The sequence below is a fragment of the Schistocerca piceifrons genome, chromosome 2, assembly GCF_021461385.2.
Source record: "Schistocerca piceifrons isolate TAMUIC-IGC-003096 chromosome 2, iqSchPice1.1, whole genome shotgun sequence".
Classification (NCBI taxonomy): Eukaryota; Metazoa; Arthropoda; class Insecta; order Orthoptera; family Acrididae; genus Schistocerca; species Schistocerca piceifrons.
In genome coordinates, this window is record NC_060139.1 from 953224022 (window position 1) to 953251028 (window position 27007).

At 38.6% G+C, this 27007-nt stretch overlaps 2 protein-coding genes across 4 annotated transcripts in view; one reads left to right on the forward strand and one right to left on the reverse strand.

The window, feature by feature from the left end:
* The window catches only part of LOC124778013 (AMME syndrome candidate gene 1 protein homolog), a 58144-nt gene extending 45002 nt beyond the window's left edge, over positions 1–13142 (reverse strand). Inside the window, exons 1-2 of the mRNA XM_047253587.1 lie at positions 12894–13142; positions 11282–11392 (exon numbers count right to left, since the gene is read on the reverse strand). Of these exons, the coding sequence (XP_047109543.1) occupies positions 11282–11392; positions 12894–13099 (317 nt within the window). The 5' untranslated portion in view covers positions 13100–13142. The remainder of the gene's footprint in view (positions 1–11281; positions 11393–12893) is intronic.
* Positions 13143–13164: 22 nt separating this feature from the next.
* Positions 13165–27007, forward strand: part of LOC124778014 (THAP domain-containing protein 1-like) — a 49126-nt gene continuing 35283 nt past the window's right edge. The window contains exons 1-3 of one of the 3 annotated variants that reach the window (XM_047253591.1): positions 13165–13223; positions 21275–21473; positions 21566–21752. In XM_047253591.1, the coding sequence (XP_047109547.1) occupies positions 21393–21473; positions 21566–21752 (268 nt within the window). In that variant the 5' untranslated portion in view covers positions 13165–13223; positions 21275–21392. Of the gene's footprint in view, positions 13224–20633; positions 21182–21274; positions 21474–21565; positions 21753–27007 lie in introns of those variants that run through there. The other 2 variants (XM_047253588.1, XM_047253589.1) reach the window with 2 other exon arrangements.

Here is a 27007-nt window from a genome sequence, read left to right on the forward strand (position 1 = left end):
GTAAGAGAAATTTTAGTGCCATGTGGTGCTAAAAATCTTTTGTTTTTATTGATTGCCAAGTACTGCTCTTCATAAAACTTTGGTTGGAAGCCAAATCAACATGGAAGTAATGCATGGGATGCCACAGTTCATTTCAAACAAGCAACAAGCAGCACAAATGACAGACAGAAATGAACGGTCTCTTCTTCTTCCGGTGTTACTATCACACGAGAAATGGAAGTGCTCATACCTGTGACATCTTTTTTTCCTACATCCACCCTTTGTACCACATCCCTCCAAAAGGCATGTGTGGCCATCACCTCAGTAACTTGGCAGCTTTGTAAAGTCTCATAGCAGGAACAATTTTTGAATGAAACAATATGTAACATTGGAAAAAAAAGAAAAGAGGATGATTGAATGATCTCAACAATGTTTACATAATGGAAGAGGTTCAACACACAATGAACGAAAGGTACAAATTAAAACACTTCTTTCATAGTGTCATTTTGTTCATTGGACAGTGCACTGCTTGTAGAAATGAGAGATTTCCCTCTCTTATGCATTAGTAATATCATACATTTGCATCAATAGTGAAGAGAGGGACAATAAGATTGATACACCTTTGCCTCAATGCATAGCTGTAGTTATGCAGAACAAATCTTGTGTGTTCTAGTGTGCAAGGGATTATTCCGTAACAAAGTGCTTGAAACCAAGAAAGTGTAAATGAATATAACTGATTAATGTGATAAACCAGCTGCTATGAAGGAGAAGAAACAAAAGACAGCACCTTGACACACTTTCCCAATACAGTATTATGTACTGCACATCATGTCCTTCACCTGCCCAGAATGGCTATTTAAACTGTCGTTTCCTGCAACTTAGAATTTTAATGATGTGTAAGGCAAATTATTCAGTAATACTAAGCTCAAAATATTGTTCTATTGATTTTTCAAAGCTCAAATCCAATTGTTATTTCATCACAATGTAGTGCAACCCATAAACAATTCGGAGCAGTTAAGACCCGCTACAATTGCAGTGGGCTTAGTGTGGCAGCCTCCTGCTCGCCTACATCAACCAAATCAATATACCTCCGAGTTCTCACAGCTCTACACAAGGCCTTTGTCTCACCTGTACCCATTTGTGCTTTGCAGTTGAAAGTTGCAACAACGCTGCTAGCCGACAAGGATCTCCTTACATTATCTCAACAATAGTCAATTTATTTGTTAGAATTTAAAAAATAAAAATGACAATAACTGATGAAAAAATTAAAGAGTACATTTAAAAAATAACTTTTATAATGCAACCAAATGAAACTGCAAGTATTTTGCGAATCTCTTGTAGTGAGTAGATTTCTTTGTTAATCTTGACAATTTCTCTTTCTGAAATGTCTCACCTGCTATGTAGTCAAACATTGTTATCTCCCATGATTACAATGATGGATTTACAGTAGTTGGTCAGATTACGTTCCCTTTGTTTCTGTCCTCTTCCCTAGAGCTTATTTTTCATTCCTCCCCATTCAACCCTAAATTGGCTATTATAATACATCTGCATTCTACACAACAATGGTTTGGACTCCACAGCTACTGCGAAATTTCTGTACCCAAATCATTCTCCTCCATTCAATATCAGTACTGCTTTCTACTATCAATTATTTCCCTACCATTCTAGTCTACTGAAACTATTCTCCCATTCGTTTCATATTCAAGCCTCCTCTCGCACTTCACATGCTTATACTGAATACTTTATTTTAATTACTTCCTTATGTGTCACCAAACTACATCGTCCTGTTCTCTGTTGCTTTCTGTGCTTCATTATTTTCTTTTTTTCTTTGGATAATCTACTGATTTCTGTAGGCTTATCTCATTGATGTAAAAAAGAAACCTTGTTCTGTCTTCTTATCTTACATCATCATCAAATCTGGTACAATATCGACCTTCATACTAGAAGTAAAAGTTGTTAAGTAGCACTTGTACGTCTGAACATATGGCTATTAACTTTAAATAGGCAACAGTGCAGCCCTTTCATGTCCACTTCAGATTAATTATTGTGTGCCTTTCAGCCTCCGAAAATATTCCTCAGTAAGTTTTTCTGTAGTCAGCAATTTTCCAGCTTTTTGAAAGTAACTGAAATCATCAAGCAACATCTAGCTAAAAATTCCCTCTCCCTCTCTTTTACTTTATTAGCATCCTTAAAAAATGTAGTCATCTTAAAGACAGTTGTTTATCAATTTTCAAACATCATAGAAGTCTATTTCAAAAAAATCAGCTGTAGTATGTCTATCATTACAATGTCAATGTTTCAGCCACTATGACAAGTAGTCTTCATCAAGGTCACCACTATTACTTCAGGGCAACTACAGGTCTACATACTCAATTTTTCTCCCTGTCTCTTATCACATGAGAAATATGTCTAAGAATTGCCTGAATACTAAATGATTGTAGTGGAGAAGTGAGACGAGATTAGGTCCCAACTGACTGCATTTATATTTGATTCTATGGGATAATATTGTGAATTAGGAGGAAGCTGTTGCCACGATGTGACACCCATCCTGCAAATAATCAGCCAATAAAAATCAAGTTAATTACCTATTAATAATGAACCTCAGCTCCCTCCTCTCGAATCCTCTCCTCTAGTGATGAGCTATACAGTGGCAAATGATGAGATAATAGGGGCAATTTCCATCCTGACACAGGCCACTTGGCATAGTGGTCGAACCATTGGTTCATACTAGAACACAACAGGAGACAAGAACAATTTTATTGTAATATTTAACGCAGTTACGTTTCATGATTGTACTGTCTTCCTTTTCATTCTCCCCCCCCCCCCCCTTTTTTTTTGCTGCCTTATCTCAGGATAATTCATTTGAGTTTGACTCTCAATATCAAGAGTATGTTCTATGTGGTCTGTAGACACTTGTTTATTCCATTATATGTTCTTTCAACCACATCAACATATGCTTACTTCAGTAATTAGGTACTTTTAAATTTCCAGGCACTTAAGTTTTGCATAAGCCCATTAGCAACCTAACAGTATCAAACTGCACCAAATATGCCACTTGGCTTTCAGGTATTAACATTTTGTAGGTATTCATAACTGCAATCGACAGCGAACTCTTTTGAAACAACCACATTCCCACACACAAGCTTTGTATCATGCTGTCCCAGATATACCTTCCTCAATGGAGGAGAAAAGCCAGCATTTTCTTTTATATAGACCAAAATGAAAACACAGGCCATTATGTCATCTATATCTTAGCTTTTATTTGTAATGTGACATAGGAAGCATGAAAGCATGTACATTTCTGTAGTGTGTAAACATTGAAGATGTAATGGTAGAGGCAGTAAATTCCCTTTTTCTTTGTCACTCTACGGAACCTATCTATATTTCATCCACTGATATTTTGCTGCTAGCATCATGCTTCACCAGAGCCCCGTCAGCCGCCACTCTTCAGGGTTTCTGTAAGGGAATCACATTAACTGTGGCACCAATCATACATATGAGCTATTAGCCATATTTCATCCCTACAGATATCCCCTACTATGTGCCGTTGTCCGTCTCCCACGATCTTGGACGAGGGGTTGGCCTTCTGGGAGACAATGAGCAACTAATGACCTTCATACTTTAAACTAGTCAAATTATTCTGAAAAAAAAAAAAAACCTATGTCCTTAAAGGATGGAGATAACTGCTTAACAACAGTAAGAGTTTCAAAAGCAAATGAACAACTAAAAGAAAAACTGAATTATGAACATTTATGCTGGAGATCCCATTTCCTAACATTTAGTGCACTGCGGTAACAGCAAATGTTCTACTGAACCTGCTGTATGCTTTCACTGCTTCAAAAGCTTTAGCATAAAAAGCTCCAATTGGGATGGCTTAACATGTCTTCTTTTATTTCATTGATGGATCTTCAGCTTTAAATGTGATGTTAACCACAATGTGCTTTAACATTGTTCAAATATGCAAAGATACCACTATTAGATGCAAAAGCAAGCATTTGTATCTGGAGCTTAATGCCCAAATCATCTGAGACTTGGAAGTCAATGCATTGTAGAGACTGCGAGATCGAGGTGAGCCTGAAAGCAGTAAATGCAGAGTACAATGCCCAAAAAAAAAAGTATCAAGGAAATATTATATGGCATTGAAATACAACATCTATATTATGGTAAGCAACACGAAGTAACATCGCACTTCATTTATCAGCTGAAGATGTAGATTTTACCTGCAACCAATGAAGTTTGGACACCAGTGCTGTATCTCAGCATGATCTGCACAAAATATATTATTACTGAGCAACAAAAATCTGCATTCAGATACAACATGCTTAATACTATACATACGAATCTCAATTTACTACCAGTTTGTGAAAACATATTCTTCAGAAGTAATGTTTAGTGTCTGCTACTCTCCAGTCAAAGATACAGATCTGGTGATCAAACATCTCATTCAAAATTTCAAGCCTGCATTTGCGTGCAGCAGAAATACTGAAGTCAGTGTATGTTTTCCAGTATGTATTAAGAGGGATGTAAATTTACATTTACAGTTGAAAATATATATCTAAAGTCAAAATATGATATATAGTTCATACCACAAATTGTTTTAAAAGTATTATACATAAATAACAGACAGACATATGTTACATGTTGCAATTAAACCCACTGTTACCATACGTAATGAAGTGATCCAATATGTTTCAAATGTATTGTAGAGAATATCTCACGATGTTTCAGGCATGCTACAAGGCTGCATGGAACACCTTTAAGACCACTTCACCTCCAAGAATAAAAATCAGAGCTTCACCTGGTTTCCCAGAAACGTTAGCCATTGACCGTTTACTGCTTTTACAATGAAGAACATGTGGTATTAATTAGATGTTGTTGAAGTATAGGATAGTTGTAGATGGATGCTCCACAATTCTTAAACTCCACTTTCCTCAAACTACAGGCCATGTTGTAGCAATCATAACACTTTAGTAACTTCTTAAACAATTTTAGATTTCCTACTGCAGAAAAAAGCTGGACACGTAAATAGTATTTCTGCTTCTGGAAGGCAACTAGCCTACATACACATAAAATAAATGTTTCAAAAAGCAACCAGAACCTCCACAAGAAAAGGAAGATAAAAACTTCAGAAATAACAAGGTTAGGTAATGGGATATACTACAATCTACCAAAGAGCAATCTTAGGAAGGAGAAAAGGACACGTGAATGTCTCTACAAACCATTATTAATGTTCAGCACTCATGAGAAGGATAAATTGCTGCTCACTGTAAAGAAGACACAATGAGATGCAAACAGGCACAACGAAAAAACTGTTCCACATCGACCTTTTGACCAAAGCCTTATTCATAAAAGAAAACACACAAATAATCACATAAGCAAACACAGCTGTCACACACATTACAGTAAAATTGGCATTCTTACTGCAGTGGCCAGAAATAGCAGTCACATGTGCATGAGGTGCACCAGCTTGTATGAAGGTACATTTTTCTTTCTGAGGCAGGCTTTGGCTGAAAGCTCAATGTGGAACAGTCTTTTCATTGTGCCTCTCTGCAACTACACTTGTTATCTTAATTGTGATTAGCAATCTATCCTTTCCACAAAATTGTTGATATTCCAAGCTGAACTCTCCACTGTTTCATTAGTAATGTACAACATAATAAGCTAACATTTTCTTATATTCCGATGCTCTACAACCCAATGCAAATCCTGTTCTACAATTTTAAATTCCATCTTTCTTCTAACAAAACTTTGCGTAGACATGATAGCCTGAGAGTTGTTTCAGTTTATATCTGTGCAATTCATTGTCATAAGTAAATTTTTGTACATTTGGGAGTTTCTTGGCATAGTACATGCACCAAAATACCTATTACAGACCTTTAGCAAAAATGTCTTAAATGTGTTTCACTTCATACAGGTGGTTCTTCCTACTCATATCTTACTGAGACAGGTAAAACTACAAAACAGAGTAATTTCTACCAGTTTCATTGCAAATATCATACTTAATGCAGCAACTGTCAAACACACCTGAGCTAGTAGAGCCACAAACTTTTCGGCCCCAAAAAGGAAAATTATTCTTGTAAAAAATTCTATCAGTTCTTTTGACAGATCAATTTTCTGTAATTCTTTGCATCTTGGAAAAACTGACCTCTTCGTTTCCATTCATATTTTGCGCAAACTTTTTTTAAGAACACAATATATGTTCTGAAGCAACTATGAATTTACGACACTTCTAAAGCAAACCCTAAGAAGTTCTTTTTTTTTCTCTGGTTTGGAAAAAACACTTAGCTCTAAAAATCACTGAAATGCAATGTCTTACTAATCAAAATAAATAATTTACAATTCACGTATATAGCTAACATGCCAACTGGATTCTGTATCAATTACTGGGCTCTGAAGCCAAGAAAATGTTCTTCAATGTGCTTACAAATTCAGATGTTTTAAAATAATATTTACTCAATTTGCTACTTAAAACAGAACTGCACAGAAAGAGCTACCACAATTCATTAATAAATATATTACCACTGCTAAGTACACAGAGCTCATACCATTTCCAGACAAAACCATGTTTTTAATATTCATACCTATGTTTGCATTATTGTTTACCTTGCTTTATTGGTCTGAGACAGAATTGCTGGAAAACTTCTTAAACCTGTTACTAATTAGCTGTGGTATCGTCCAGACATCGCAGTGCCACAACAAGGTCGGCAACTAGAATTGATAACACAGATGTTAGCAAGGTCTCGCTGCAATCTGCAATGAGGTATGGAGGCTAACCTGAAGACCACATCTCCCCTTCCACACAGCAGCACCCTAGCACTGGAGGTCAATATAGTGTCGAGCAAGTGTAAGCTCAGCCCAGTTCGAGACCTTAGCTACAGCAGTCAACATCACCCAGTAGGACCAATGAGTTGATAAAAGTTTCAGACAAACTTTTACAATTGTAAATGTCTAACATAGTGCCTCACAATGACAGTTGGTTAAACTGTGTATCATGTGATGCTTTCATAGTCAGTATCAGTTGTAAATTATCAAGCAATCCTGTAGCAGGCAATTGTGTCAATGTTAAGTAAATCTTTCGTTCATTTATATACTAAAGTGAACTAATATTTCCATGTACTCTAGTTTGATGAGCCTTCTCCCACAGCAATCAAAAAACCCACGGTTATGGCTGGATCTAAGTCGTTTCACATGGTCACAACATTAATCACTGAGAAAACAGATGGAATCGACTGTGTTCACATTAGTGGGCCGGGTCCTCTCAATAACAGTAATAGAAGGAGGAGGTTGTAAACGTTAACATCGCCAATGAAGTTCAACAGGGCTATGTATCGCACTACAGTACCGATTCTGTGGGGAAGGTAAGAAGAATTAAATGAATAGGACGTTTCTAAGACAGGAAATGAAAACAATGCATGGGTGCAGGCAACTAAGAAAATCGCTTTCAGCAATTCTAACTTAAAATGAACGAGACATTTAAAAATAAAAAATTTCTAAGCAAATTGCAACAACAAACTACAAAGCACAATAACAATTTCAATGTCTGTTTAAAACTTACGGCTCTGGGTGTATAATCTTTTCTTTCTGCTTAGCTCTGTGGGATTCAAGAGCTTTTTAACAACATTTACAATAAGACAAAAAATTTATAAACAAATATTTTCCTAGCATTGGTTTTCCTGTCCGCTCTGCCTTTGTCCAACATTCTTTCTCCCATTTCTGTTTGATTGTGTAATAGCCTATGGTTGTGACTTACGAGTCACAACAATTACATTCCTCATGTTCATTGTGGGGCATCCACCATTCTTTCCCATTTCTTTTATATATGGAGAAGTGTGTCATAAATTATTGTGATTTATTTTTTCCCTTCAAACACTATAGAAGTTCACATCCCACATACTTTATTTACTCATTTCACAAGCATCAATAATCCATCAACAAACCCGATCATTGTACTGTACAGCCTAATGATGATCTTTACACATTCAAAAAAATTAATTTGATTTCTAAGGTGACTGTTTGCAGCACAGTTTCAAGAGTTCAGCAAAATTTATGATCCTGTTTTTGCATACTCACCAACTCTACTAGGAATGTATCATCAATCAACAATTCATACACATTGTCTATTGAATAAGAATCTCTGTAACTACATTCTGCTTTTAGTGCATTGGAGCAACCCATCACAAATTATATATATTTTTTTCCTTTTCTTTTTCATAATGTCTTACTCAAAAGGGTATCTTAGGGTGATTCAACAGCTGAAGAATTTGTTAGCAGCACTCTGGTGAAAAATGTTACTGCTTTTCTACAACTTTCAGAGTTTTTTCGTGACTGACTTAGTAACAATAATGACAACAGTCTGCCCATATCTCCTAGAATGTTTGCCTAAGGGTAGCAAATGTAACAACCAATGGTCACAAAATTCTTGAGCTGTAGTTTTAAATAGATCACACTCTGCTCTAAATACCATTCAGTCAATCTACTGCAGCTTAATGAAGTATTTATAAGCAACATCACATGTGAAGTAAGTAGTGATGGTATCTAGCACTACTTTCAGGTTCTAATTACTTTCTAAATGATTTTTGGATTGTGAACTTAGATGGCTACCATAAAACATAGTATGTACCAACTCAATGTCCTTAAGTGTAGTTCAATTTTTTGTATCTCATGCTTAAGATCTTATGAGGTATAAACAGTTTTGTTTTGAACTTTTTAAAATTTTGATTTTGCATTGCAGAGTGAAGTGAGTGAAATGGTAATTCAAAAACTTTGGTTATAGAGTTGATGCCCGAATGTCATAGAAACTGGACAGCAAAATACCCCTTTTTTCCTCCTATGACTTTCATGGAAGTACTGCAGTTTGTACATAAGTGTTGTTTGTGGAAGAACCAAAACCATTTTCTCAGTCTTGACTACTCCAGTTGCCACAAAACTTTTCCTTCTCCCATCATCATCTTTAAAGGCAGAAAAACAGAATCAGCCAGTCAAATTAAGTAATAAATAATGAAAACTTCATTCAGTATGTTTAATTACAGTTGTATCATGCTTAAAGCAGATTATACGGAATGGGCCATATTGCACAATAAAACCTTTTCTGCACTGTCTGTGACTGCTGACCTGGAATTAGGAAATGCAGTTATCTAAAAACAAAATGGCATGCAATTAAGAAGAAATTTGTAACCATTAGTCAAATCTGAAACTAGTAGAAAGTAATGTATAAAGGACAGGATTTTGTTTTAGATTTCATTAATCACGAATAGGCAAACACACTGTAAAATATTAAATTTGCTACTAGAACAATGAAAGATATCAAGCTGTCTTATGCTTGTACAGTAAACCCATGACAATAAAATAACCTGAGAAACTCACATGTCATACTATGAACACATCAGGAACTCAATGCTGTAAACATATGCTGTGCAGCACATCAGACAGGTCACCTCAGAAGACTTGCAGCTCATACAAGATATCAACATAAACAGTGGTTTACACAGATAGTTAAGTTGTTAATGGGTAGGCCAGTTCAACTACTTCGACAGAATATTCTTAAGTGTTTCAAGGAATAAAATTAAAAAACAAGTAATTATGCTCTCACACTCAGTGCAACATTTTCACAGGCAATTAAGAAACATGTAAATACCAGAGTGGTGGTAATACACAGTTGGCAAATGTGGGCACCCCTAATTTGTTCTGAGAAAAAAATTCCAAGGAAAAAAAGCAGCAGATGTAAACACCAAATTTTTTGATAAGTAAAATATTCCACTTGTATTTATCTGATTATTTCTTGTTCATGCTGATTATATTTGCTACATCAAAGCAAACTCCAAAATGTTTGTTAGTAAATTAGTATTTTTCTCATAACTATTATAATTTTTTATGCCTGCCATCATTAACAGTCCACTTACATTTTTCATGGCAGTAATCTATTATTGTTTCTACTGATTTACTTTAAAATTGTGCTCGGAAAGTGCACAATAATACTTGTGTTTAAGATTCAGTGTGTAAGTAGAAAAACAATGGTACTCATTTTCACATAACCAACTGGCTGTGAAACCATTGGAGATGAGTAACTAATCTCAGCGAGTAAAAAGGGATAAAACTGGCAATAGCCTAGTGAAGGTAGCCCACTCTGTGAGATGTATAAGATGGTACTTAGTCAAATTCAAAGCAAAGCTACCTCCAAACTACCTTTTTGACACTACAGTGTTCTACTACGTATTATTGCCGTGATTTTTGTATGTAATTGCCTTCCTCCAACATTTGAAAACTCTCGATAGTTATGTTGGAATCTACAGTTTAACATGGAGTTTGAACAATGGTGCACCCAGGAAAGACGTATTACCACAGGGGACGTCACTACATGCCAAATCTAGAACATGAATGCATGGCACTCCATAACACCTTATTAAAGAAAGTTAATTACTTAATGGAAACGAGTTACACACAGACACCTCTCAGTAACATGTAACCTATTTGTATTTGCTTCTTATGATATATGTCACTGTTTTCAGCTTTAAGACAGCATGGCAAACTTTTGAAAGAACATTTTTAAGTCAAGGCAAAAAAATTCCACAGCTTTAAGAAAATATGAACTCAATAAACTGCATCACTTCATTATCTAGCAACTAAACTTCACCTGGTGTGTAATTTGCCTACTGTGTTTCAACTCCATTAATACAGATCTGTTCATGTGAATTCGTGTATTATTTCCACATTAATCATCTATGCTTTCCCCTTCTTAAGACGTGCCTAGTTTAGAAATGCAGATTAACATGACTCTTCAATGATGCTAGATTTGTGCATTGAAAGCGAAGAAAATTATATTATGTCTTTATGGCCAAATATATTTGTTGAGGATTCACTTACAAGAGGAACTGAAGCCTGTCCCATATACAAACCTGGAAAAAAAAACACGAGAGCTAAGCTATCTAGTACGAACTTCAGCAGAAGCAACACTATCTCTAATTCTACATCACCATTACTGTACAGTAACCAATTCCAATCCCTTCCCCCACCCTATTTTCATCTTTCAAGCAACACAATAGAATGGATCCACTGACCAACAACTTCTTTACAAACATTTACAAAAATTTCCTCCATTTACAGGTTAGGATTAGGAGCTTCGGCAGTGGGTCAGACCTACTCAGAATGCCCTGTAAGTTACTTACCAGTTCCAAACATGAATTCACAGATCTATATAAAGATAGGGCCACAGTAGTTCCTTAGACTTATTAAAACTAATACTTCAATCAAAATCAAAGCAGTGAAGTGTCCGGCCAGGGGAAACCAGTCTGAGAGCTCTGCTCACCTGGTTACTGCATACTCCCGCAATCCACAGTGGAGATTCATGGCATTAAAGGTGCCTATACAGCCTCGTAGCCGCCTATCCTTTCCAATCTTCCATGTCACGAACAGGGGACTGAAACAAGACAGAAAAATTTAATTTGTATACATTGCAGCATTTAAGTGACACTTTGTGAGAACAAACAAAAGCAGTATTTATCAATGCACAATATAGCTGGCTGAATATCCTTAATGAACATTGTTTCCAGAGTGTTTGAAACAATTAATTAAAATCACTAGACACAACTTAACAACTTCAATCTTAATTTACAATAACTTCACAGAACAAATGAGGATAAATGTAGGTCTAGAGTGTGTTTGTGAACAATAACAGTAAAATCTCCCTCATCCTGATGACCTACTACATTTTCCTACGAGACAGTAAGGTCAAAACTACTAAGAACAGTGAAACGTGAACACAAAGTAACAACTGACTGGTGATAAGGAAAATGACTAGCTAGACAAAATAGGTTTGAACCATAAAGGCATGAGTATTTGTTCTGTTTCGGAATATAGTCAAAACAACCACCAGCAGCTACCAAAGAAAAATTATAGGTCAATGATCAAACTCTCTAACTGATGCTCCCTGTTAGAAAGTAAACACTAATTACAATATCCTTCTACTACAATTATCATTTCAAAACAGCAGCATTACTAAGTTAAGTCTCAACTATAGGCCTAGTCAGTTGCTGACTAGAAATGACAAACTCTCCAAATGAGCAAACAGTACATTAACAAACAGTATCATCAAACTTTTTACAGAATGAGGATTATCCAACATAACCCCAATATCTTATCTTGTCGATGTCTACTTGACTCCACATAAAAAATAACAGCTCCTACTATTTTATGCAAGGAAAAGCTACTTGTCAACAACATTTAGTAATTTCTTGCAATTTTTTTTTCTAAATTCTTGTTCCTTCAAACACGGGCAACATGAGGGCATGGTTTTTTTTAGATTACCATCACAAAACAGGCCTTTGGTAAGCAGCAATAAAGGTACACAGCTGAAACATATGGCTACTTGCCACTATCTTTAACTACTGCCAATTACAAGGAACCATTATGCCAAAATCAATAATATATTTTTCTATTTTACTTCTGATCTTTTACAGCAAATAGGGTTACACTGTAAGGCAAATATATATTTGTTTTCCTACCGTTGTATTAATTTCAACAAATAGAAAAGGATTGCATCAATATCATTTGAATACAATACAATCAGTACATTTTGGAGATTCCTAGGGTCTTTGCTTCACTATTTTGTTCAAATGCTAATCAGCAAAATAAGCTGCTGCACATTGTGAAGCGTATTTTATTTCTGAGTTGGTTCTGCTAATCAAATAAAATTTACGCTGAAGAACTGCACAAATATGCAGCCAAAACCCAATCAACTACGTTATTTAGTGAAAAAACTGACTAGTAATGCAACTCGTCATAGAAACTAGGAATACCTGCACTTGCACTTAGGATCCAGCTTGACCGTAAATTTGCCTGCATTAAAACATAGAACTGCGAGGAACAAAATTACCAAAAAATTCTATACAATCATAGAAGTACAGTAATAAAATACTCACTATGGATCGTTGCAGAAGTTAGGGGTTTTCGGAGGCTCAAGGCTATGTAAATGACAATATAAAACATCGAAACAAAAAAAGCACATTTCTGGATGCGCCACCATTCCATTTCGCACTCCATTTGGTATTAACGATGTCCCGTTACACGTTATACTGGTAGAATTGTTCAGCTTCTGTTTCTTGGTTCCACAACATCCAGCAGCCATCTTTATCCTCAGAAATAACAATGGAAAGGGTTCAGTGGTATGTGGGCGAATATTTCAGCAGATGGCAGCAGCGGCCGAGGAAAGCGACCAGGCGCAGTCAGCTGATCCCATAGTGAAAACAAAGGTACGTTACGTGGCTGGTTTCATGACATTCGTGAACAAGGGAGAAAAAAAAGCAGTTCGTTGAAACTGTTCACGTCAGTGAGGTAGCTGTTGCGTTAGTGAGTGAATATTAGGGAATATATGCCTTTGTATTTCTGATCAAATCAGCTGACTGAATTCTTCGCCATTGCAACTCCAGCTGAAATACGATTTGAATAGCTAAAGGATTATGGTAGAGTTTGTGTCATGGTAGGAATTTAGGAACTTTCAATGCAAGTAAACTAATTACATAAGAATCATCCGGGCATTTAACTCGAAGAAACTCACATAATTCTTTTTTGGTCCCTCCCATATTTCGGGAACGAATCGTTTTATTTCTTTCCTCGCCATCCAGCGAATATAGGAAAGGAGTGAATAAAGTGATTATCCTCTACGAGTCCCTCCTTAGCAGTTCATTTATTAGAGGTGACCAGCGGTCAGATATCATACGGTAGTGACGGTATACGCTGAAATACGATTTGAATAGCTAAAGGATTATGGTAGAGTTTGTGTCATGGTAGGAATTTAGGAACTTATTTTGGAGTTTCTGTTATTACAATTATTTATGGAAAAACTTAACATGATGAAGCGTATGAATAAAGACGAAAAGCTTTGAATAGCATGTCGTGCTACCTGGTTAGTTTCGGGTAACAACTATTCTTGAAACATGTGATATAAGTTTCATAGCGAGCAACATTGAAGAGCTGGTGCTCAGACTGTGATAGCTGTTTTTAGATCAATTCGTTTCCCTTTAAATTCAAAGATTGTTTAAAGGGTCTTGAGGTCTGCTTCCCATCTCATGTAGTGAACGCTGTTCAGTAAAAAGCTCCATCGTGGCCTGTTATCATCTTAAGATAATGAGACAGAGGGACACACCAGTGCACAAATACTTTTTATCTCCCTAAAGGACTTTAAGGAGTTCAAGAACTAAAGAGAAATGAAGATGGCATTTTTAAGCTCAGTACTTTGCTAGGCATGGCCCACTTGTATCTTCTGGCAAAACCGTCACTAATGACCGCGTCGTCGACTGGATCTTCAACTATAACCTTCCTATCAAATCCTTCTTCATCTGACTGGAAAACTAGTTCATCCAGAGAATTTTGAGCGGACAGTTCAGTGGAGAGTACGATGCTGGTAGGGCGTCAATCAAACCGGTCGAAAGACTGACCGAGCGAGATTTCACAGTCATTAGCACATTTGAGAACGAGGATCCAAATTCGCGTCCGGCCATCCAGATTTAGATTATCCATGATTTCCCTTAATCACTCCAGGCAACTGCCGGGATGGTTCCTTTGCAAGTGAACGACTGCTTTTTCTTCCCATCCTTGAAACATTGCGAGTTTGTGTTCCGTCTCTACTGACGTACTTGTCGACAGAATGTCGACCCTAATCCTCTTTCCTTCCTTTTCGAGAAACTGGATACTATACGCTGGAAATTCTTAGAATGGTTTTTATACTGATATTTTGTGTACAATTTACATAAACACCTTCCAAAATTGTACCACCAATAATAATATAATATGTGATTAAGTAAATAAGTATCTGGAACCAATGCTTATAATTTTTTTATAACAAGAGTACACAGTTCGAATTGATATCATGTTTCAACATAGCCCGCTTTTTAATACACTTGGTTCACCGCTGCACATGTTTTCTGATACCCTCTGCAAACAATGGCTTTGGCTTCGCAGCAAGCCACTTACGCACCGCTTCCATAACCTGTTGATCAGAGCTGTTCTCTGGTTCGAAGTGGTGAATCCATGTTTCATCTCCAGTAATGATTCGCTTCAAAAACATTTCACCTTTGTTAGTAGGTGCCGACAGATTTCTTCATGGATACGCTTGTGCTCTTCATCGTATTGTTTTGGAAACCATCGCTCATAGACTTGTAAAAGCTGAACCTGTTATGCATGATTTAATATGCAGAACCATGACTAACCTGAATCTGTTTGCCACATCATCAACAGTCACTCGCCTGTAATTAAGAATCAAGGTACAGACTTGTTCAGTATTGGCGTCAGCTGCGGTTGTAACCGGGCGCACTGCTTCTTCCTCATCCTTCACGCTCGTTGGACCACTTCTGAATTGTTCAGTCCACTAGTAAACACTTCGCTGTATTGTGCTGAAAAAAAAAAAGATGACGAAAAAACCGATTACGGAGCGATGTTCTTCTATAGTACAAACAGACAAGGACGTATCCTGGATTTTGTCAAAGGTCGGAGTCCGATTTGTTAAAGAGGATGTAAGAAGACTCATGGTTTTCATTTATACTGAAAATTTCCATAAAGAACGATAAACCATTTTATACCACCAATGATTTCGGTGTTTTCACCAAGCGGAGGTATAATCTCGTTACTATGAAGTACTGTATTTCGGCAAAACAATAAGAAACACTCTTGCTCCAATTTCCCTTCACCCTCCAAGGTCGTTTAACACTTCTTTCAGTTCGGATTTGAGCTGAGGAAGCGTTCAGGAGTGCACGAGCGTTAATGTTTGGCATACTGACAATATTATCGATAGTGCTTTTGGAATAGAGAGATCTCTGTTCGACAGACAAGAATTATTCAACCTTACATTTTTACAAATTTCCTCATTTATGTATGCATCTGTCAGGGCTTGCAATGTAGGAAAGACCGTTTTCGTCATTAAAGAATGTTTCGGCAGACAAATACATGAGCCTAAATGAGGAGAATTTGGAATATTATTTGTGTTCATATGGCTTTTAGTCGCAAGAGTCTACGGAGAGATGCTTCAATGCAGCTCTTTACTTCAGCAGAGGGGCTTCATATTCGAGGGAATTGGAATCTGTCAGGGAAGAAAGGTATTCTGAAAGAATTGGCTGTAGCCTATAGCAAGGGATCAACCGCGGCATTTGCCTAAAATGAAAATTGGAAACCACAGAAAACTATTTTTAACGTTACAAGGGGATGGATTCAAACTTCCTCGGCTCCCGAATCCAGGGATTGCTAGCTCATTGGCTCAACGTGAAGAGCTGCTCCAAGTCATTGGAGAACTTGGAAAAAACTGGTTGTTGTATATTGTTTCAAAATAAAATAAAATACTTCACATTAAAATACTGAATTATGACACTGCGTGTTTCTCCTTTAATGGTGAGCGTTTAGTAATTTGATAATGCATGAATACATGCTATTTTAAGATTTAATTGCATGTGGAATTGCTAGCTTCAGTTATTATAGTACCGTATTAGAACAGCGTAACTATATTTTGGACGGAAGAGTGCGGGAAGGATGCAGGACGCAGTCGTCTCGGACGAATTCAAGTAGCCCACTGAAAAAATGTTTTAAAAACGGTGATGAGGTACCCCTTCCGTTCTCCAAAAACCGCTCCCCATCCTTCCGTATCGGAACTGGTTTTCCTAACTGAGTACCGCCAGGGTTCACCAAACGGTGAGATATCGCCAAGCTGGCCACTAATGGCTACTAATGATGGAACATTGAGCAATTTTTTTTAAAGAAATGCAACCATCGCCGTTTGGGCGATATTTTCGTTGATCAACGCATTTTTGGGCAACACAGACAAATCCAAGTGTATTTTTATATGTACTGATTTTAATTTAATATTATTTGTAGTGATATTTACCGCTCCACTGCCTTGTGAAATACTGAAATATTGAAACCCCAAAGCTCTACCAACCACCAAATAACGACTCTGGTGCTATCATTGAACTGCTATACATAGGTAGCTAGGGTATTATAGTAGTGCGTACATATTTTTAATTTCCTATAACATTAGTGAATGAATCAAAACAGGTTTTCCTCTTGTTGCTGACTTATCCATAATTAGAAACTGTTACAATAGCACACACAACAAAAACAATAAACGGTAGCACTTATATTAAATTCTGCTGCAAGTAAGAACTGAACTGATTAACAAAAATACAACTGAGCTGAAGCAAGACCAACATTTGGTCTTGGCTGAAACAGGGATGGGCGACAGCCGATAGTGCTGTTGTTGTATAGATTGTTTAAATCTGTCGTTAGCCTTGCTGACCTTCGATAGTGCGTATCCCTTTTTCGTCATATGACTGAAAATTAAAATATCTTTCAATTTCACTACACAGCAACTAGATCATGTCTAGTTTCATTAAGTGATTGGGGGGGGGGGGGAGAGGGGGCATCCTGACTACTTGCCCCCCGCCCCACGTCTTGCTTACGTCTTTGAAGCAGAGCGTGGTGCGGCCATTACTACGTCGCAAAAACGCAATGTAGATACCTATCACAGGCGAAGACAACGGTGCCATCTACCGGCTCGTGAGCACTCAAAGCCGTAGAGAAAGCCTAAAGAAATTTAGAGCAAAATTGCAGATACTTTTTGACTTACCCTAGTAGCTGACGGTAGCGGAAGACGGGTGGAAGTAACATATTTCGGAGGAACGATATTAATACTTTCTGCAATATTTTTCGAGAACTGAAACGGTTTTAGAGAAGCAACGAAAAAAATTGATCAGTAAAAAAACTAAAGGAGAATATTTTGAAACCGGTATTAGTGTTCTGCCTGGTCAAGACATACCGGTACACGTGGAGTTGAGGCTCCTCCCAAAGAAACAGTCATCCATGCACAGGCGACAGCAGAAATTTATTCAAAGGAGGGCAAGAGTAAAAAAAAATCGTTTTTAATATAACCAAGTTGGTAACTTTGGAAATTACCATGTCACAGAAACTAAATTTTACATGAGAGGCAGAAAACTTACATTCTAGAGAACTAATAGTTATGCACTCAGTAATTTTGAAGGTAGATTACTTCTGTGTTATTAAGATAATTATGAATGTGTCATACAAAGTGTGATCAAAAAGTAACGGGAATTTCAGTTTTTCTTAAAAAATTTTGCTTTGTCTCCTTCAAAGTGATTCCTTTCATATAAAAACTTAGATGAAAGTCATTGGATAACGATATGCACATATACAGATGACGGTAGTATCGCTTACACAAGGTATATATAGAAGGGCATTGCGTTGGCAGAGCTGTGATTTTCACTCAGGTGATTCATGTGAAAAGGTTTCCGACGTGATTACGGCCATAGACTAGAGTTAACGGACATTGAACGCCGAATTATAGTTGGAGCTAGAAGCAAGGGACTCTTCATTTCGGACATCGTTAGGAAATTCAATATTCTGCGATCCACAGTGTCAAGAGTGTGCCGAGAATACCAAATTTCAGTCATTACTTCTCGTCACAGACAATGCAGTGGCTGAATGCCTTCACATAACGATCGAGAGCAGCGGCGTTTGCGTAGCATTGTCAGTGTAAACAGACAAACTTCTGGTTGAAGCCCCTCGACGCTCATACTGGCATGATGGCCAACACAAAAAGTCTACTGCCACCTCTGCATAGTGGTTAGTGTTCACCATGTGAGGTCTTCGCAGGATATGGCTACTGTGATGTTTGCGTACGTCTGGTTATGATTAACCATTAATACGCAGTCAGTGGAAATAGACTGGGTCGAAAATTGAACGAAGGGCAGCGGTTTGAAGAGCAGAGAAAAAAAAACGTGTCAAGGTAAAGGCCGAGGGAAAAGACCTCTCGGATAGTCGTGTCGGGTAGCAAGAGCAGCAGCGTATTGCTTGCTATCTGCGACAGATCATGCAAGGGTTAGGTAAGTTAGTAGTGGGAATCATGCAGGCGGATACCTTTGACATTGCGAGGCGTTTTCACTTGGCGGCTGCAGCGGTAGGGCGCTGTCGTCTTGGCCAGTATCAGCATACCTGTGAGTTCATCATCATCGATTAGTCATCTAACGGATGCACCGTGTAGAGTAGTGTAGGCAGTTTGTTTGTGCGTTAGTGTGCGAATTTATCGTCTTCCCTGCTGTTGCGTGTTGGCCGGCTGTGATAGCAGCTGGCATGTCCAGCCAGCATTGCTGATATGCAGGGGATCGCCGATATTGTCGCTTGTGCGTGTATGTGTCAGGCCGGTATTACACTATCAAATTTCTTTGTCAAATATCTTTGTCCAATATCTTTGTCAAAGATATTTGATGGTGTAATAGTGAACTTTGTCAAATGTCGTCCAATATTTGATCAAATCTAGGGCCTCGCTGTAGATTTGATCAAAGAAGTCGCTTGTCTTCTGTTCACTGCAATACGACATGTTACCACATGGAGCGCTAGCAACGCTGCAGCATTCTGTCGTCTGTAGTGTTTTAAACTTTTAATAAACATTGCCAGTAAATACAATTGGTGTGTGCCGACAACTACAAAATTAATAGAGATATATGAAGCTGATGAGGCGCTTTACAACGTGAGGCACGCTGAATACAAAAATAGATTAAGAAGATTGGAGACCTAACCTAACCTAACCTAACCCAACCCTCTCCTGTAGCAAGGAATCGGAGTGTTACAGTGAGCCTGTCTTCTACAGATGTAGCAGTTCTTAAGTGAATATTGTGCTACGTGATATGAGGATACACTTCATTGAGGACATACAGAAATGTATGCTCATCCACTCTTAAGTAATTGATGTACGACTTGATGTCCTCCACTATAAGATCACGTAACAAGTTTTGTTGAATGCTTTTATCATGTCGTCGTAAAACCCACGGCTTCACCCAGGTATGATTCCTTTTTACCCCCCGCTTCTCTTCCGCATGTGCACACAGTGCAATTGTGGTACATGCAACTGCTGCGGTTAATAACAAGTTGTTCTTGTCAGCCTTCTTGAACTTTGACGAAAAATATGATGACAGTGTAATACCCCTTCTAGCGCTACGTCAAAGATCTTTGTCAAATATATTTGACGGAATATTTGATCACATCTTTGATCAAATCTTTGACAAAGAAATGTGATAGTGTAACACCGGCCTTAGCTCGCTATAGGTGGTTGTACCCTAACTAACAGTGTCTTTGGTCGCTTATTCTTTCACCTATGGTTATGATCATGGTTCCCCAGAGTAAGGATGAAAGGATTGTTCGAGTGTCTCAAGTTCCTGTCTAGTCGTGTGGCGAGTGTTTTGAATACATTATGGAGGGTTTCAAGGCGGTATTCATTGCCAAGATCCGTGGTGCGAATGTAGCTTGGGGCGTTGCTAGTGGTAGCACTTTGTCCCGTACGACCTGCAGGCGGCGTAGGCGCGTAAAAACTGCATATCTCCAGACGGGAGCTGTGTACATCAGAGGTCTAATTAGTGTCATGTATTTGCACCTCGATATCCTCCTATTTAATGTCCTTTCACTGTTGAGCATCGGGTAGACTTGTTTACGCTTCATGTGCGCTCTGTTGGCAACGTATTCTATGTGGTCTCATCATGTAAGTTTCCGGCCAGCCAGACACCGAAGTATCTTAACTTTCTTTGGGAGACGTGTTGGACGTGCATATATTGTTACCTGTCTACAGTGTTGATGTTTGCGCTGTAGTTTCGTTCTGCGTGTGAGCATAACTGTTTCGCACAAGCGGTACTAGGAGAAGTAACGGCTGAAATCAACGTGGGGCTTACGACGAACGTATCTGTTTGGTCAGTGCTGCGAAATTTGGCCTTAATAGGCTATGGCAGTAGACGACCGATGCCACTGCCTCCGCTAACAGCACGACATCGCCTGCAGCGCCTCTCCTGGGCTCGTAACCATGTCGGTCGGACGCTCGACGACTGTAAAACCATGGCCTGTTCAAATGAGTCCCTATTTACGTTGGTAAGAACTGATGATAGGGCTGAGGTATGGCGCAGACGCCACGGAACCATCTAACCAAGTTGTCAACAAAGCACTCTGCAGGATGGTGGTGGCTCCATAAAGGTGTGAGCTGCCAGACTTGCTAAATAAAAACTAGACAGCGCATTGGCGCTAGTGTCGCGTCCCCACACTGAACGTGATAAAAGCCGCCATTTTCAGGGAAACAGTGCGTAAACATGGTTCGTTCGTGTGCTGCTTTTAATTGTAACAGTAAGAACGGAAGCAAAGACGAAGACGGAAACAATATTACATGTCACAGGTCAGTCATTTCTGGTTGTTCGTTACTTTCTATTACTTATATATAGTATTTTCATGGAGAAATAATACATTATGAGCGTTTGTTTTTGTTTAGGTTTCCCCTTACAGATGATTTTATAAATCGGAAATGGATAGCTGCTACTCGGAGAGAGAACTTCCAACCGACAGCAGATCATTTGCCGTGCTCTCTTCATTTTGAAGAGAATTGTTACATGGAAAATTATGTAAATAGACGTCAACTGAAGGACGATGCTATACCGACAGTATTTGGATTTGCAACTCATTTGAAAAAGGTACAGTGTCCTGGAAATCGTGCAATATAGGCTTAGGTTAAATAGTGTGGAAATACTGTCAGTGTGTATAAGTTTGAACGTTCCTTTTCCAGGTTACCAAGGCAAGGAAACCTCGAAAGCCAAAGCCAAGAAATGTTGAGACAGCAGAAAACGTGTGTGTGGATGTGCACGTTTCTGGTTACACTGGAGACCACAATTATTCATTTCCATCAAGTCCAAGTAAGCTGAGGGAAAAGTTCGAAAAAATTGAAGAAAGGGAGGAAGCAAAAATTGGGCAATGTAAGACTAAGTTAAATACAGTGAACAAAAAGTGCAAAATACAGACACACAAGATTTGCAAATTAGCAAATGTTCTAGAAGAACTAAAAGCTAAAAACTTAGTAAACGATAAAGTAATCTCGCTTATTAACGCTACTCACAATGACATGTTATTGGAGATGGCCATTACAATGTTGTATGATGTAAATGTCAGTGTATTAGCTGTTACTTGTGATGGACTTTCCAGTAATATTGCAGTGGCAAGGGAGTTAGGGGCAAATATAATCAACTGTCTGTTACTTTAAAAGTTTCATGTAATTATCTAATGCAAATAACTCGATGTAAATTCGCTCCACCTTGTCAGGAAAGAGCCTTACGTTCTTAAATTTCGCGTCTCTATACAGACGTATTTCGGAAATTAGGAAACTTGATTCATTTAAGTATACTTTTAAAATAGACTCGAATACTCAGTATTTTTTTTAAACAAACATGTGTTTAATTTTTGCTTCAATTTGCTCTTGTTGCGTCTCATATACTTCAAATCACAACCCCAGTACTAGAATTCATCTCTGCAAATGGCGGCGATCAGCTGCTTCAATTGGGGGACAGTCGCCTCGCTTCTCCTCTACGGCGTGGTAGGGGCTTGGAGCTGCCTTTACAAGGAATGCTCTGGAGCCTCTGGACCATCTAAACCGGTCAAGGACTGGAAATGGTTATGTTTGGCTACTTGGAGACCATTTGCAGCTATTCATGGATTTCATGCTTCCAAACAACGATGGAATTTTTATGGCTGTCAATGTGCCATGTCATAGGGTCACAGTTGTTCGCGATTGGTTTGAAGAACGTTCTGGTCCATTCGAGCGAATGATTTGGCCGTTTGAGTCCATTCCACGTCGAGTTGTTGCACCACGCCGGCAAAAAGAGGTCCGACACGATATTAGGAAATACCCCATACGTTTGTCACCTCATCGTAATACACTCGTGCCGGCAATATTTCCAATCTTGGAAGCACTTCTGGAACTGACATTTCATTACGGTATTCAGCTCCTTCAGCGATTCTGTTTTTACCTCATCAATGGTGGCAAAACGAAGTCCACTCATGGTCCTCTTCAGCTTCTGGAATAGAAAGAAGTCGCAGGTGGCAACGTCTGGCGACTGCGGTGGCTGAGACAACATAACAGTTTAGGTTTTTAGCCAAAAAAATCACGAGCAAGAATTGGGGTGTGGGCGACAGCGCTATCGTGATGCAATTTCCACGAGTGATTTGGCCACAATACTGGTTATTTCCTTCGGCATAAAACGACGCATAACTTGCCGGTAGTATCCTTATTGATCGTACGACCATAAGGCAAGAATTCATGATGTCTACCCCACTGTAATCGAAGAAAACGGTGAGAAGAACCTTCACATGTGATCGAACTTGTCGAATTTTTTTTTTTTTTTTGGTCTTGGATCTTCAGACCTTGGTTTCGACGTCATACCCACATACCTGTGTTTGGTCACCTGTTATAACCTTATTTAGAAGTTCTGGATCGTTGTCGACTTCATTCAGCAATCCCTGAGCGATGTCTACATGACGATGTTTTTGGTCAAAATTCAACTATTTCGGAACAAACTTTGCTGCTACACGTTTCATGCCCTTAGCATCCGAAAACATTGCTTGGCATGAGTCAAAGGATATTCCGACATCATCAGCAGCCTATCTGATGGTGATCCGGCGATTTTACAGAACCATTTTCTGTACTTCTTCCACACTGTCGTCAACAATTTATCTGCTATGGCATCCAGCGCGGTCGTCGTCTTCAACGTCTTCTCAATCATCTTCGGAACGTTTATACCACTCGTTAATTCTTGTCTTACTTATAGAAGACTCACCAAAAGCCACAGTCAACGTTTCGAATGCTGTGCTGCGCATTATTCCATTTTTCAAGAAAAATTTGATGCAAATTCTTTGATCTGCCTTCTTCGAAAGCAAAAATTCGCCGAGCACTCGAAAACACGTATAGCCTTATCGACAGTTAACAACAAACTTAATATTCAAAATAGCTGACAATGCAAACATACATCAGGAACATGTGTACCAACAAGATAAAAAATTTTGATAATCGGTGTATGAAGGCCCCGAAATTTAAAACTTCCCTTGCTTTTTGATCACACCTCCAATGTTTGAAGTTGATAATCTTCTTCCTCATAATGTAAGTACACGCTTGTACACAAAATTGAGCGATTGTATACAGTCCTTGTAGAGAGACTGTCTATAGACACACGGCTAGACAATACAATATGCAGACAGTCTACATACTTTGTCTCGTGTAAATAGGTGGATGCCTCCTTCCTCGATTTTTGATGAAGATGACTAATCTTGTTGGGATCGTGGCTTTTGCAGTGATAATAATGGGCAGCGAAAGAAATCGGAAGAGGAGATGCCGGTGGAAACGTGAACGTTTTGTGGAGGGGCCTCGTTTCGGCTGTAATTTACTTTCGACTTTGAAAGTAGAAGACAACATGTTTTTTTTTTCAACGTCACTGACTGATAATGCAATATTTTTCTGGCTAGCTTTGCGATAAACAATTTTTTCTTATTGCGATTGTTAAATTCGGAATTGCTAACTTCCCACAAACATGATACATGATACTGCGTAGAGATCTTCAGTCAGCTGCAACACTTTTCCGTTTTCCACGTTTTCGTAAGTAATTTTTAACAATAATAAAAACAAAAATGATAAAAAGCCGACTAAGTTATGCCACGTTGCAAAGAAAAATGGAGGCCATGTCTACCATCTCGCCCACGCTACGAAATATCGCTGAATATTATCTAAGAATTGTCTCATGTCTCCCATTTCGAATGGGAATCAAAGGTTCTGCGATTTTGTAGAAAACGCTTGTTTATAGACATGAAATGTCTCTCAGCTGTTTAAGTCGCTCGATTCTCTATAGACACTGTCTAGATACAAAAATCGCTCAACTTTGTATGATAGTTTGTACAAGACCTTAGGCTTTTACTGATGACATTGCGATCCTCAGCGAAAAGCAGGGCCGGTTTAAGAGACAAGCGGCCAGAGAGGCGCGCCAGAGGCGCTTAAGTGCAAAATGTGTATACCGTGTGTGTAGTTACTAGTAGCGAAAACTAACACTGGTGAAGTATACGACAGCAGAAGAAAAAATGTTCCAGTAAATATGAGGCCGCCATTTGCGAGGTAATTCCGAATGTGTGGTTATGAAGTGTGAGTGCGATTACTAAAAGACATTCCCTGGTTAGTATAAATTTATTTGAATGTAAACTATGCGGTAATGTTTCCATACAACTGGGTTCAATTTTCGCCCATGGCCTACCTTAACACGATATACAATACTACCTAAGCAAGTTACATGCTACAATTTATTGTACACTGATTTTGCAAATGTCGTGGGATAGACGTTTAATTCGTGTGGGGCCTCCTCTGGCCATGCGGACGGTGTGGGGACATTGGGTCCCTTGTCTCCACACCCCCCCCCCCCTCCTCCTCCTCCTCCTCCTCCTCCTCCTCCTCCTCCTCCTTCTCCTCCTCCTCACCCGCATTTAGTAACACCACTTTAGTGGCACTGTCATCAGTAACATTACAATCGCTGTTGCGCAGTAAAGGTACTTACTGAGCCTTTCCACTGGTTTACTTAACATAGGACCAGAATCTCTTTGGATTTTCCGTCACGTTTCTAGAGAGAGTTTCATTGTGGAAACTATTAAATGCATCTCGCATTGAAATCCGCACCAAATTTCGAGCCTCAGTAAAACTTCGCCAATCTTGGAGATATTGCGTTCGTCTAAATTATACGAGCCTTTTTCGGTGCTCCTGCAGCAGCTTTCTGTCGTGTTTTGTGCTCCACGGGGGGCAGTTCCGTCTCTTATTAATTTATTTGGTATGAATCTCTCAAGTGCTGTTGATACTATTTCTTTGAACATAAGCCACATATGGCGTTCACTTACATAGTTTGGAAGGATTGGAGACTGTCTCTTAGAAAGACGTCAACCGAATTTTTAGCTGCTTTTATAAATAGATATATTTCGCGTTTAGTTTTGGTGAATTTCTTTGTTACGGAATTGAGCCTCGCTACGGCTGTGTGTTCACTAATCCCTGGATTCGTCGTGATGCTCAGATTATTTGTGGCTAAGAGGTCAAGTGTGTTTTCGTAACCATTTACAATTTGAATGGCCTCGTGAACTAATTGTTCAAAAAATTAAAAAAAAGCATTTAGAACACTTACGGAAGTTGTTTTCTATCTACTACAGGGTCTGAAAATGTATTTTTGTCAACACACGGAAGGTAGATTGAAGTCACTGCCAACCATAATTGTATGAGTAGGGTACCTATTTGTAATGAGACTCAAATTTTCTTTGTACTGTTCAACAACTGTTTCATTTGAGACCGGGTGTCGGTAAAAGGAGACAGTTGTCGAATGTAACTTCTATCCATACTAAGTCACAGGAACTATCTGCTTCGGCGCTGCAGTCATGGACTGTGCGGCTGGTTCCGGCGGAGGTTCGAGTCCTCCCTCGGGCATGGGTGTGTGTGTTTGTCCTTAGGATAATTTAGGTTAAGTAGTGTGTAAACTTAGGGACTGATGACCTTAGCAGTTAAGTCCCATAAGATTTCACACACATTTGAGCATTTGAACTATCTGCTTCAATGTCGCTTGTGAGCTGGAACACACATTACATTATTTTTCCTTAAGTTGTGCTCCTTCTTTCTGTTATAGTGCAAGCCATTACAATTACGGCTTTTCCCTCCAAAATCTAGGATGCTTTCTCTGTGACACTGTAAATACCAGAGCTAAACAATGTAGAACAACAACGTACGTTACAAGCATTGCATTCTGTATTACTTCATTTCCTTATTTCTAACATTTTAAAACTGTACGTTGACTTTAGATGACATGTCAGTCGTAGATGTTCTTATCTCTATTTACTGAACGTATTTTCAGCCATATTTTGAACATTGTACCGCTACACTTTATTAACTAATGTTTCGCCGCAAGGGATATCGGATTTTAGAGACTAAATTAACATGGAGTGTGTCGTTCTTCTTTTCAAACATTCACTTACCCATTTCTTCTTTCCTTATTGCCTTTTGGGCATGCAGTTGTAGTAATTAAAGTAGGCACAAATGCAATGATCAAAAAGAAATGATTAGCGTACATTCGCATTCTCTTTACAGCGTTCCTTTCTTGTTGCTCCCATAGCGATGGACTGTTTCTATCGCAATCAGTAAGCGTGAAAGGAAGCTACCGTACAGACAGAG